The 13,206-nt window shown below is 40.4% G+C and overlaps 1 protein-coding gene across 2 annotated transcripts; it reads right to left on the bottom strand.

The window, feature by feature from the left end:
* Positions 1-1,635: 1,635 nt before the first annotated feature.
* On the bottom strand, positions 1,636-12,998 carry LOC110518194 (kelch domain-containing protein 1-like). Of its 2 annotated transcripts, XM_036988231.1 has the most exons (14): positions 12,880-12,998; positions 12,369-12,492; positions 12,116-12,186; positions 6,091-6,208; positions 5,813-5,925; positions 4,947-5,031; positions 4,776-4,859; positions 3,618-3,698; positions 3,361-3,419; positions 3,141-3,250; positions 2,937-3,009; positions 2,451-2,550; positions 2,300-2,352; positions 1,636-1,845 (listed from the first exon to the last, which is right to left on the bottom strand). In XM_036988231.1, the coding sequence occupies exons 2-14, from the start codon at positions 12,474-12,476 to the stop codon at positions 1,725-1,727; spliced, it is 1,176 nt and encodes a 391-aa protein (XP_036844126.1). In that variant the 5' UTR covers positions 12,477-12,492; positions 12,880-12,998; the 3' UTR covers positions 1,636-1,724. The 2 variants fall into 2 exon arrangements, with proteins under 2 accessions (XP_036844126.1, XP_036844132.1); XM_036988237.1 differs by lacking the exon at positions 2,300-2,352 and having other exon boundaries at positions 1,690-1,845.
* Positions 12,999-13,206: the final 208 nt, after the last annotated feature.

Below are 13,206 nucleotides of genomic sequence, written 5' to 3'. Positions count from 1 at the left end.
GTACGTAGTAGTGACTGTGGTGGTAGTACATAGTAGTGACTGTGGTGGTAGTACGTAGTAGTGACTGTGGTGGTAGTACGTAGTAGTGACTGTGGTGGTAGTACATAGTAGTGACTGTGGTGGTAGTACGTAGTAGTGACTGTGGTGGTAGTACGTAGTAGTGACTGTGGTGTTAGTACATAGTAGTGACTGTGGTGGTAGTACGTAGTAGTGACTGTGGTGGTAGTACGTAGTAGTGACTGTGGTGGTAGTACGTAGTAGTGACTGTGGTGGTAGTACGTAGTAGTGACTGTGGTGGTAGTACGTAGTAGTGACTGTGGTGGTAGTACGTAGTAGTGACTGTGGTGGTAGTACATAGTAGTGACTGTGGTGGTAGTACGTAGTAGTGACTGTGGTGGTAGCACGTAGTAGTGACTGCAGTAGTAGTACATAGTAGTGACTGTGGTAGTAGTACGAAGTAGTGACTCTTGTAGTAGTGACTGTGGTAGTAATTCTTCAGATATCTTATCAAAACTCAGTGGCCTCCATCATTCTTAAATGGAAGAAGTTTGGAACCACCAAGACCCTTCCAAGAGCTGGCCGCCCGGCCAAACTAAGCAATCGGGGGCAAAGGGTCTTGGTTAGGGAGGTGACCAAGAACCCGATGGTCAATCTGACAAAGCTCTAGAATTCCCCTGTGGAGATGGAAGAACCTTCCAGAAGGACAACCATCTCTGCAGCACTCTACCAAACAGGGCTTTATGGTAGAGTGGCCAGACGGAAGCCACAACTCAGAAAAAGACACATGACAGCTCGCTTGGAGTTTTCCAGAAGGCAATTAAAGACCATGAGAAACAAGATTCTCTGGTCTGATGAAACCAAGATTGAACTCTTTGGCCTGAATGCCAAGGGTCACGTCTGGAGGAAACCTGGGAGACTAGTCAGGATCGAGGCAAAGAGGAAAGGAGCAAAGTACAAAGAGATCCCGAGGGTAACAATCTGTCTTTCTGTCTCTAAGTAAGGCAGTTAACACACTGTTTCCCGGGCGCCGATGACGTGGATGTCGATTAAGGTAGCCCACCGCACCTCTCTGATTCAGAGGGGTTGGGTTAAATGTGGAAGCATTCAGTTGTACAACTGACTAGGTATCCCCCCTTCCCTTTCCTTGATAAAAGCCTGCTCCAGAGCACTCAGGATCTCAGACTGGGATGAAGGTTCACCTTCCAACAGGACAACGACGCTAAGCACACAGCCAAGACAACGCAGGAGTGGCTTCGGGACAAGTCTCTGAATGTCCTTGAGTGGCCCAGCCAGAGCCCGGACTTGAACCCGATCGAACATCTCTGGAGAGACCTGAAAAGAGCTGTGCAGAGGCATTCCCCATCCAACCTGACAGAGTTTGAGAGGATCTGCAAAAAGGAATGGGAGAAGCTCCCCAAATACAGGTGTGCCAAGCTTGTAGCGTCATACCCAATTAAGACTCGAGACTGTAATCGTTGCCAAAATGACTTTAACATAGTACTGAGTAAAGGGTCTGAATACTTTCGGAAATGTGATATTTCAATAAAAATAATGTTTTATACATTTGCAAAAATTTCTAAAAACCGATTTTTGCTTTGTCATTATAGGGTTATTGTGTGTAGATTGATGAAAAACAATGTAATCCATTTTAGAATAAGGCTGTAACATAACAAAATCGGGGAAAAGTCAAGGTGTCTGAATACTTTCTGAATGCACTATACGTATTATATATTTCTGGACGTTCTCCTCTGTACAGCTTCCAGTAGTTTCCGGGGCAGAGATGGAAGCTGGTTTTGAAGCATCTTGAAGTTATTCACATTCTTTGCTATGCAGTCCACACATATCCTATAAGACAAAACAACATGTTTAAATTGGAAATCAGCAGATGCTATATCCATTTTTGGACATATAAATTAATGATATGTACCCATTGCTTCTTGAAGACTATAACTTATCATCTTCCTCATGACCTTAGTTCAACTGTCGGACCCCATCAGAACCCGGAAAATAATCTTGTTTAACTCCAATGTTTGTAAACAAAGTGAATTTAAACAAACACCATATAGCCTCAGAACATGGTTAAAACTATCATTTTTATATCATGGATGGTCAGTCCTTCCACCCATAGCTCTGTCTATAAATTTGAGTGGTTTCTCCCTCTCCGGCCCCATACCAAAACAGGGGCAGGGGAAAACAGTTTGTTATTGTTTCCACAACTGATTTCTACTTTTAAGGGACGATGAAAATGGACATTACACGTGACGTAAATAAAATCTGTGATAATTATGAGACATTTTACCGAAAGAGGGGATAAGGCTGGGTCTGGAAAACAAGTGCGTCATGGCTGTGGCCCTGAAAACATGTGAAAACAAACCGTTAGTTTGTAGTGTCAGTGATTCTACATTTAACCAGGGCCACTGTGATGATTTGGCTGAAGGCTATCGTCATACCGTCAGATTCCCATAGGTTCCTACTAGGAGGACGTAGTCACAACTACCCCCAAACACAACGACGTCAGAGTCCTTTGCTTGGCTTGCTGTGTGCCACAACCTGCAGGGGAGGAAAGTCAAAGAAATGGGGGATTTCATCAAAGTACAGAGAATGTGCACTCCGTTTAATCATTGTACATTTTAGGCTAATTTCTCTTCACTCCTTGATCTGCACTACACAGACTTCAGATAAGATGGAAATGGAACCTTTAGTTTTTATCAGGGAGTCATACCAGTCATACCAGTCATACCAGTTATACCAGTCATACCAGTCATACCAGTCATACCATTCATACCAGTCATACCAGTCATACCAGTCATACCAGTCATACCAGTCATACCAGTCATACCAGTTATACCAATCATACCAGTCATACCAGTCATACCAGTTTAATCAGATTAGGAACTAAATTTATCATGATGCTAAACTGTCAGCTACTGTACTACCTTGGTTTGCTGTTGTTTGGATGGTCAAACTCCCTCCATGTCTTTGTGTCAACGTCTAAAACCCATCTATCACCTACAGAAACATAACAGATACAAGAAAGAAAGAACTCCATGGAACAGAAGGTTTTCTAGGTGGGTCAAATTGTTGAGTAACAGCTGAGTAAGGATTTCATCCTACTGGGTCTAAATGGGTAAATGACTTACTCATTGGTTTGCAGTCCACATTCAGTCCACCAAATAGAAACAAAGTGTTATCAGATACTGCAGTGAGGCTGTGCCACGACCTTCCCCCTGGCACAGTGGATGTTGGTACTCTGGAGAAGACATTTGGAAGGAACAGTTAAACACACCAAAGCTGTTATTATGATAAACACTGGAATGTTTTAAATATTATCATTTGAAAGAGTGAAATATAAATACCTACATTTCAGACCATGTCCATGATTCTAGATCTAGACAATGAATGTCACTTGGTGTGGTTTCCTAAAGAGAAGGGTAGAAGGACGGGCAAACCACTGAACATCCCAAAACAGGTCAACAAAACTTGAGTCAAGTATTACACTTGACTGTACAGTAAGCAATGTGATCCCATTAATCTTAGCAATGTTTTAGGGTTTTATGTGTCTCTGCATCAATGCAATACAAAACGTGAGGAGGAGTTCAACTCAACAGAGTACTCACCAGTACTCGGCCCCCATAGACATACCCTTTATGACCAAGTGTTGCACCTGCATGGGCAGCTCTGGGGGCAGGAGCACGACCCTGTCGTCAGAAAGAGCTACTTACATTACAGGTACAGAAGGACAAATTGTTGCTTGGCTGTTTGTGTGCAAATGACAAATTAGTTCATGTATAACCAGCATCATTGTGCTAGCTTAGCATATAGTGCTGCCTCCCTAAACGTGTCTGTGACTGGGCTTGAACCAGAGTCTTCTACCTCTCCTCTGATTGGTCTTGAACCAGGGTCCTCTACCTCTCCTCTGACTGGGCTTGAATGACTGGGCTTGAACCAGGGTCCTCTACCTCTCCTCTGACTGGGCTTGAACCAGGGTACTCTACCTCTCCTCTGACTGGGCTTGAATGACTGGGCTTGAACCAGTCTTCTACCTCTCCTCTGACTGGGCTTGAACCAGGGTACTCTATCTCTCCTGACTGGGCTTGAACCAGGGTACTCTATCTCTCCTCTGACTGGGCTTGAACCAGGGTCCTCTACCTCTCCTCTGACTGGGCTTGAACCAGGGTCCTCTACCTCTCCTCTGACTGGGCTTGAACCAGGGTCCTCTACCTCTCCTCTGACTGGGCTTAAACCAGGGTCCTCTACTTCTCCTCTGACTGGGCTTGAACCAGGGTCCTCTACCTCTCCTCTGACTGGGCTTGAACCAGGGTCCTCTACTTCTCCTCTGACTGGGCTTGAACCAGGGTCCTCTACCTCTCCTCTGACTGGGCTTGAACCAGTCCTCTACCTCTCCTCTGAATGGGCTTGAACCAGGTTCCTCTATCTCTCCTCTGACTGGGCTTGAACCAGGGTCCTCTACCTCTCCTCTGACTGGGCTTGAACCAGGGTACTCTACCTCTCCTCTGACTGGGCTTGAACCAGGGTCCTCTACTTCTCCTCTGAATGGGCTTGAACCAGGTTCCTCTATCTCTCCTCTGACTAGACTTGAACCAGGGTCCTCTACGTCACCAACACACACGACCACTAGCTTGACAATGTAGAAACAGATTGAGCTAAACAACAGGTACCGATTGGATAGCTCCATCAGCGACATTTCAAGCTAACTAAGTTCCACATAGTGAAGTTATGTTGTGATGTAATCATACAGTGTGTGTCTGTCTTACAGAGCTCTGTGGTTCCCTCCAGCTGGCTAGTGTTGTGTCAAAAACGTGGACTTCATTGTTCCATCCCCAACCAACGTTCTGCTCCTACAAAACACACAATACAACACGTTGAAAATGGTGGTCGTAATTCATACGTTTGGACGCCATCATAAACAAAAAGCAAAAATGTACCAATGATGCCGTGTCCACGATGAAGCTTTTGTCATCCATGATGTCATCAAGTGTCTTGTGACCATATCCACCAAAGTAGGTGACCCTACAGAATGGAAGATTCTCAAAGTAGGTGACCCTACAGAATGGAAGATTCTCAAAGTAGGTGACCCTACAGAATGGAAGATTCTCAAAGTAGGTGACCCTACAGAATGGAAGATTCTCAAAGCAGGTGACCCTACAGAATGGAAGCTTCTCAAAGTAGGTGACCCTACAGAATGGAAGATTCTCAAAGCAGGTGACCCTACAGAATGGAAGATTCTCAAAGCAGGTGACCCTACAGAATGGAAGATTCTCAAAGTAGGTGACCCTACATAATGGAAGATTCTCAAAGCAGGTGACCCTACAGAATGGAAGATTCTCAAAGCAGGTGACCCTACAGAATGGAAGATTCTCAAAGTTGGTGACCCTACAGAATGGAAGATTCTCAAAGTTGGTGACCCTACAGAATGGAAGCTTCTCAAAGTAGGTGACGCTACAGAATGGAAGATTCTCAAAGTTGGTGACCCTACAGAATGGAAGATTCTCAAAGCAGGTGACCCTACAGAATGGAAGCTTCTCAATGTTGGTGACCCTACAGAATGGAAGCTTCTCAAAGTAGGTGACCCTAAAGAATAGAAGATTCTTAATTGGTAAAAATTACAAGATGTTCTGTACCTGTAGACTTCCAGTCACTGCACTAAGGCTAGCTAGCATTGGCTAATTGCTAATTGCCAGAATCTCAGAGTATTCCCTTAAATGTGTCATTTGAACCCTGACTGTCTTCCTGTTTGTAGCAATACTGCAATGGGCATTGACGTTGCATTCTAACGTTATATGTCACTGACCTGTCGTTGAAAACCCAGCAGCACAGCTTATCTCTGGGTGAAGGAGGAGAGCCACTCTCAGCTTTCACGTTCTTCCATCTGTAGTCCCCATCCAGGAGGTTGACACGGTATAGCTACAAGCACACATCTTTTCAGAATGTAATACACGTGTCTCTGAAGCTAGAGTTCGACACCCATCTGAACCGTCTCCTAACAACGGAAGCCTTAATAACGATTAATAAGCTCAGAAAAAATATTTGCATATCATGGGCACTACAGTTTCTGTTGAGCTAGCTCACCTGATTGGTCTGTCCCGTGTCATCATATCCCCCGAATATGTACATGTGGCCAATTAGAAAGCAGCTGCAGGTGCCTGACATGGGGGGAGGGATCTCTCCTGACATTTGACACATTTCCCTTCAGAAGACAAAATGAATAAACCAACTATGAATACACACAGCATACACAGCATGAAGTTCCAAGCTAATACTATAGACCAGTCTAATACGATAGACCAGTCTAGTACTATAGACACTATAGACCAGTCTAATACTATAGACCAGTCTAATACTATAGACCACTATAGACCAGTCTAATACTATAGACCAGTCTAATACTATAGACCAGTCTAATACTATAGCCACTATAGACCAGTCTAACACTATAGACCAGTTTAATACTATAGACACTATAGACCAGTCTAATACTATAGACCAGTCTAATACTATAGACCACTATAGACCAGTCTAATACTATAGACCAGTATAGACCAGTCTAATACCATAGACCAGTCTAATACAATAGACCAGTCTAATACTATAGACCACTATAGACCAGTCTAATACTATAGACCAGTCTAATACTATAGACACTATAGACCAGTCTAATACTATAGACTAGTCAAATACTATAGACCACTATAGACCAGTCTAATACTATAGACCAGTCTAATACTATAGACCAGTCTAATACTATAGACCACTATAGACCAGTCTAATACTATAGACCAGTCTATACTATAGACCAGTCTAATACTATAGACACTATAGACCAGTCTAACACTATAGACCAGTCTAATACTATAGACACTATAGACCAGTCTAATACTATAGACCAGTCTAATACTATAGACTACTATAGACCAGTCTAATACTATAGACCAGTGTAATATTATAGACCACTATAGAAAAGTCTAATACTATAGACCAGTCTAATACTATAGACCACTATAGACCAGTCTAATACTATAGACACTATAGACCAGTCTAATACTATAGACCACTATAGACCAGTCTAATACTATAGACACTATAGACCAGTCTAATACTATAGACCACAATAGACCAGTCTAATACTATAGACACTATAGACCAGTCTAAAATTATAGACCACAATAGACCAGTCTAATACTATAGACACTATAGACCAATCTAATACTATAGACCACAATAGACCAGTCTAATACTATAGACCAGTCTAATACTATAGACCAGTCTAATACTATAGACACTATAGACCAGTCTAATACCATAGACCAGTCTAATACTATAGACCACTATAGACCAGTCTAATACTATAGACCACAATAGACCAGTCTAATACTATAGACCACTATAGACCAGTCTAATACTATAGACACTATAGACCAGTCTAATACTATAGACCAAAATAGACCAGTCTAATACTATAGACCACTATAGAAAGGTCTAATACTATAAACCACTATAGACCAGTCTAATACTATAGACACTATAGACTAGTCTAATACTATAGACCAGTCTAATACTATAGACACTATAAACCAGTCTAATACTATAGACCACTATAGACCAATCTAATACTATAGACCACAATAGACCAGTCTAATACTATAGACCACTATAGACTAGTCTAATACTATAGACACTATAGACCAGTCTAATACTATAGACCAGTCTAGCACTATAGACAATATAGGCCAGTCTAATACTATAGACCCGTCTAATACCATAGACACTATAGACCAGTCTAGTACTATAAACACTAGAGACCAGTCTGATACTATAGACCAGTCTGATACTATAGACCAGTCTAATACTATGAACCAGTCTAGTACTATAGACACTATAGACCAGTCTAATACTATAGACCACTCTAGACCAGTCTAATACTATAGACCAGTCTAATACTATAAACCATTATAGACCAGTCTAATACTTTAGACCAGTCTAATACTATAGACCACTATAGACCAGTCTAATACTATAGACCAGTCTAATACTATATACCACTATAGACCAGTCTAATACTATAGACCAGTCTAATACTATAGACACTATAGACCAGTCTAATACTATAGACCAGTCTAATACTATAGACCACTATAGACCAGTCTAGCACTATAGAGCAGTCTAGGACTATAGACACTATAGACCAGTCTAATACTATAGACCAGTCTAATACTATAGACCACTATAGACCAGTCTAATACTATAGACCAGTCTAATACTATAGACCACTATAGACCAGTCTAATACTATAGACCAGTCTAATACTATAGACACTATAGACCAGTCTAATACTATAGACCAGTCTAATACTATAGACCAGTCTAATATTATAGACCACTATAGACCAGTCTCAAATCAAATCAATCAAATCAAATCACATTTTATTTGTCACATACACATGGTTAGCAGATGTTAATGCGAGTGTAGTGAAATGCTTGTGCTTCTAGTTCCGACAATGCAGTAATAACAAGTAATCTAACTAACAATTCCAAAACTACTGTCTTGTACACAGTGTAAGGGGATAAAGAATATGTACATAAGGATATATGAATGAGTGATGGTACAGAGCAGCATAGGCAAGATACAGTAGATGGTATCGAGTACAGTATGTACAAATGAGATGAGTATGTAAACAAAGTGGCATAATACTATAGACACTATAGACCAGTCTAGTACTATCGACCAGTCTAATACTATAGACCAGTCTAATACTTTAGACCAGTCTAATACTATAGACCACTATAGACCAGTCTAATACTATAGACACTATAGACCAGTCTAATACTATAGACCAGTCTAATACTATAGACCAGTCTAATACTATAGACACTATAGACAAGTCTAATACTATAGACCAGTCTAATACTATAGACACTATAGACCAGTCTAATACTATAGACCAGTCTAATACTATAGATACTATAGACCAGTCTAATACTATAGACAAGTCTAATACTATCGACCAGTCTAATACTATAGACCAGTCTAATACTATAAACCACTATAGACCAGTCTAATACTATAGACACTATAGACCAGTCTAATACTATAGACCAGTCTAATACTATAGACCAGTCTAATACTATAGACACTATAGACAAGTCTAATACTATAGACCAGTCTAATACTATAGACACTATAGACCAGTCTAATACTATAGACAAGTCTAATAATATCGACCAGTCTAATATTATAGACCAGTCTAATATTATAGACCACTATAGACCAGTCTAATACTATAGACCAGTCTAATATTATAGATCACTATAGACCAGTCTAATACTATAGACCAGTCTAATATTATAGACCAGTCTAATATTATAGACACTATAGACCAGTCTAATACTATAGACCAGTCTAATACTACAGACCACTAAACCACTATAGACCAGTCTAATACTATAGACCGGTCTAATATTATAGACCAGTCTAATATTATAGACCAGTCTAATATTATAGACCACTATAGACCAGTCTAATACTATAGACCAGTCTAATATTATAGACCACTATAGACCAGTCTAATACTATAGACCAGTCTAATATTATAGACCAGTCTAATATTATAGACACTATAGACCAGTCTAATACTATAGACCAGTCTAATACTACAGACCACTATAGACCAGTCTAATACTATAGACCAGTCTAATACTATAGACACTATAGACCAGTCTAATACTATAGACCAGTCTAATATTATAGACCACTATAGACCAGTCTAATACTATAGACCAGTCTAATACTATAGACCACTATAGACCAGTCTAATACGATAGACCAGTCTTATACTATAGACACTATAGACCAGTCTAATACTATAGACCATTCTAATACTATAGACCAGTCTAATACTATAGACCAGTCTAATATTATAGACCACTATAGACCAGTCTAGTACTATCGACCAGTCTAATACTATAGACCAGTCTAATACTATAGACACTATAGACCAGTCTAATACTATAGACCAGTCTAATACTATAGAACAGTCTAATACTATAAACCACTATAGACCAGTCTAATACTATAGACCAGTCTAGTACTATAGACACTATAGACCAGTCTAATACTCTATACCAGTCTAGCACTATAGACGCTATAGACCAGTCTAATACTATAGACACTATAGACCAGTCTAGTACTATAGACCAGTCTAGCACTATAGACCAGTCTAGTACTATAGACCAGTCTAGTACTATAGACCAGTCTAGCACTATAGACCAGTCTAATACTATAGGCACTATAGACCAGTCTAATACTATAGACCACTATAGAAAAGTCTAATACTATAGACCAGTCTAGTACTATAGACACTATAGACCAGTCTAGCACTATAGACCAGTCTAATACTATAGGCACTATAGACCAGTCTAATACTATAGACCACTATAGAAAAGTCTAATACTATAGACCAGTCTAGTACTATGGACACTATCGACCAGTCTAGCACTATAGACCAGTCTAGTACTTATAGACCAGTCTAGCACTATAGACACTATAGACCAGTCTAATACTATAGACCAGTCTAATACTATAGACCAATCTAGTACTATCGACCAGTCTAGCACTATAGACCAGTCTAGTACTATAGACCAGTCTAGCACTATAGACACTATAGACCAGTCTAATACTATAGACACTATAGACCAGTCTAATACTATAGACCACTATAGACCAGTCTAATACTACAGACACTATAGACAAGTCTAGTACTATAGACCAGTCTAGCACTATAGACACTATAGACCAGTCTAATACTATAGACACTATAGACCAGTCTTATACTATAGACCACTATAGACCAGTCTAATACTATAGACACTTTAGACCAGTCTAGCACTATAGACCAGTCTAATACTATAGACACTATAGACCAGTCTTATACTATAGACCACTATAGACCAGTCTAATACTATAGACACTTTAGACCAGTCTAGTACTATAGACCAGTCTAGCACTATAGACCAGTCTAATACTATAGACCACTATAGAAAATTCTAATACTATAGACCAGTCTAGTACTATCGACCAGTCTAGCATTATAGAACAGTCTAATACTATAGACCACTATAGACCACTATAGACCAATTCTAGCGCTATATGTTGTATCTGTTGATAAGCAACTGCTTGCTAAGGATATGGCTAGGGTTAGGTTCCATGTGTAACTCTGTGTTGTTGTTGTTGTTTGTGTCGCACTGCTTTGCTTTATCTTGACCAGGTCACAGTTGTAATTGAGAACTTGTTCTCAACTGGCCTACCTGGTTATATAAAGGTGAAATAAATTAAATCAAATGGTTAAGAATAAGGGTGAGGGTTAAGTTAAGGGTAAGGGTAAGGGTTAAGTTTAGGGTTAGGGTAAGGGTTAAGTTTAGGGTTAGGGTAAGGGTTAAGTTTAGGGTAAGGGTAAGGGTTAAGTTTAGGGCAAGGGTTAGGGTAAGGGTTAAGTTTAGGGTAAGGGTTAGGGTAAGGGTTAAGTTTAGGGTTAGGGTAAGGGTTAAGTTTAGGGTTAGGGTAAGGGTTAAGTTTAGGGTAAGGGATTAGGTTTAAGGTAAGGGTTAAGTTTAGGGTAAGGGTTCAGTTTAGGGTAAGGGATCAGGTTTAAGGTAAGGGTTAAGTTTAGGGTGAGGGTTAAGTTTAGGGTAAGGGATTAGGTTTAAGGTAAGGGTTAAGTTTAGGGTAAGGGTTAGGGTAAGGGTTGAGTTTAGAGTTAGGATAAGGGTTAGGGTAAGGGTTAAGTTTAGGGTAAGGGTTCAGTTTAGGGTAAGGGATCAGGTTTAAGGTAAGGGTTAAGTTTAGGGTAAGGGTTAGGGTAAGAGTTAAGTTTAGGGTAAGGGTTAGGGTAAGGGTTAAGTTTAGGGTTAGGATAAGGGTTAGGGTTGGTAGATACTTAGTTGAAATGTTACTGGTCTAATACTATAGAGCATCTACCTACAGAGGGAATATCCAGATAAAGTGTTAATCCCAAACAATTTCTCCATTCATATTCTTTACAATGTGTTATATACAGCCCATACGCACAAACACTATGTTAGAATTCCATTAATAGTCTTACCATACACCTCTTTCTAAGTCATACAACCAGATTTCATCACTGGGAAGGAACACTTCCCTCTCAGCGGTTGACTGCAGAACAGAACAAAAACAGATCTAAGCATGTTGTTACTGAGAAAATACATCTATCAGCAGCATGTATGTTATACAGTATATGTTAATGCTAAACATCAATTAAAAAACAACACCATCAATTAGCAATGCTTTCAACATAGTTCCAGGAAGGGAATTTACAAATCATGTTTGAGGCTTACCATGTAGCCTCCCCAGACATGCAGAGTATTTCCCTCTAATACAGCTGTGTGACCACTTCGCTCAAGGGCAACAAGTTCCACACAGTGTTTCTCAACGGCAGAATCCATAGTTTCTACAAAACTTCTTAGAAAGTGAAAACACAAAGAAAAGGAGAGAAAGAAATGTACAAAGATCTCTCTGCCAGGATTTTACATTTTTCTGCCAGGATTTTTATTATCTCTGCCAGGATTTTTATTATCTCTGACCCAAATCTGTTCAAAATGTTTTATTTTTTTTATAGGCCCAAGCTGCTAATTTTGACTACAGACTTTGGCAGCGAATAGAATGTGCAGGGGCTGGCTGTTTTTAAGTAGCTGAGACGCTCCAACCTCTAGGGGGGAAAAAAAAAACAAGTTGTTCTTGCCCTGACAGCGTTTACTGTAGCGGAAGGTCAAAGGTCATGTCATCTTGTCACCAGACCATTACTCCCTCTGGCCACGCCCCCTTACCTGAAAACGCCACAACACTCACCGAATACCTCTCCTCTGCCTCTTCCACTCTCTTTATACCACCACTCCCTATGAGCAGTTTGTTTTCCTGTGCTTAGCGGTTGTGTGCTTGTTTATGCAACGGGCAGCTCGTCCCTTCACTTCACTCACATGTACTTCTGAGGGCAGAACATATCATGTGTCATGTTTGAAATAGCCTGCTGGGACCAGCCTGGTCGTGCAATAGTTCACATGCTGTTACACTTCACGTATCAAAGTGATGTGAAACGAAACACGAGCCAGCCGTCTGTATTATGATTGGAACCAAGTCTTTGATTGGAAGGAAACAACCCCCCCCCCCCACCATCCA

This window comes from Oncorhynchus mykiss, chromosome 1 (assembly GCF_013265735.2).
Source record: "Oncorhynchus mykiss isolate Arlee chromosome 1, USDA_OmykA_1.1, whole genome shotgun sequence".
NCBI classification, from domain to species: domain Eukaryota; kingdom Metazoa; phylum Chordata; class Actinopteri; order Salmoniformes; family Salmonidae; genus Oncorhynchus; species Oncorhynchus mykiss.
The sequence above is the reverse complement of the archived record's forward strand: the minus strand, read 5'-3'. Positions and strand labels throughout refer to the sequence as shown.

Bases quoted from the DNA above. Each gene is read 5' to 3' on its own strand.
- LOC110518194 (XM_036988231.1), bottom strand. From the start codon at position 12,476: ATGGATTCTGCCGTTGAGAAACACTGTGTGGAACTTGTTGCCCTTGAG. The intron at 3,699-4,775 runs GTAAGACAGACA...TTCTGACGACAG, and splicing joins GGAGGGAACCACAGAGCTCT to GGTCGTGCTCCTGCCCCCAG. The intron at 1,846-2,299 runs GTAAAATGTCTC...TTTGTCTTATAG, and splicing joins CAGCCTTATCCCCTCTTTCG to GATATGTGTGGACTGCATAG.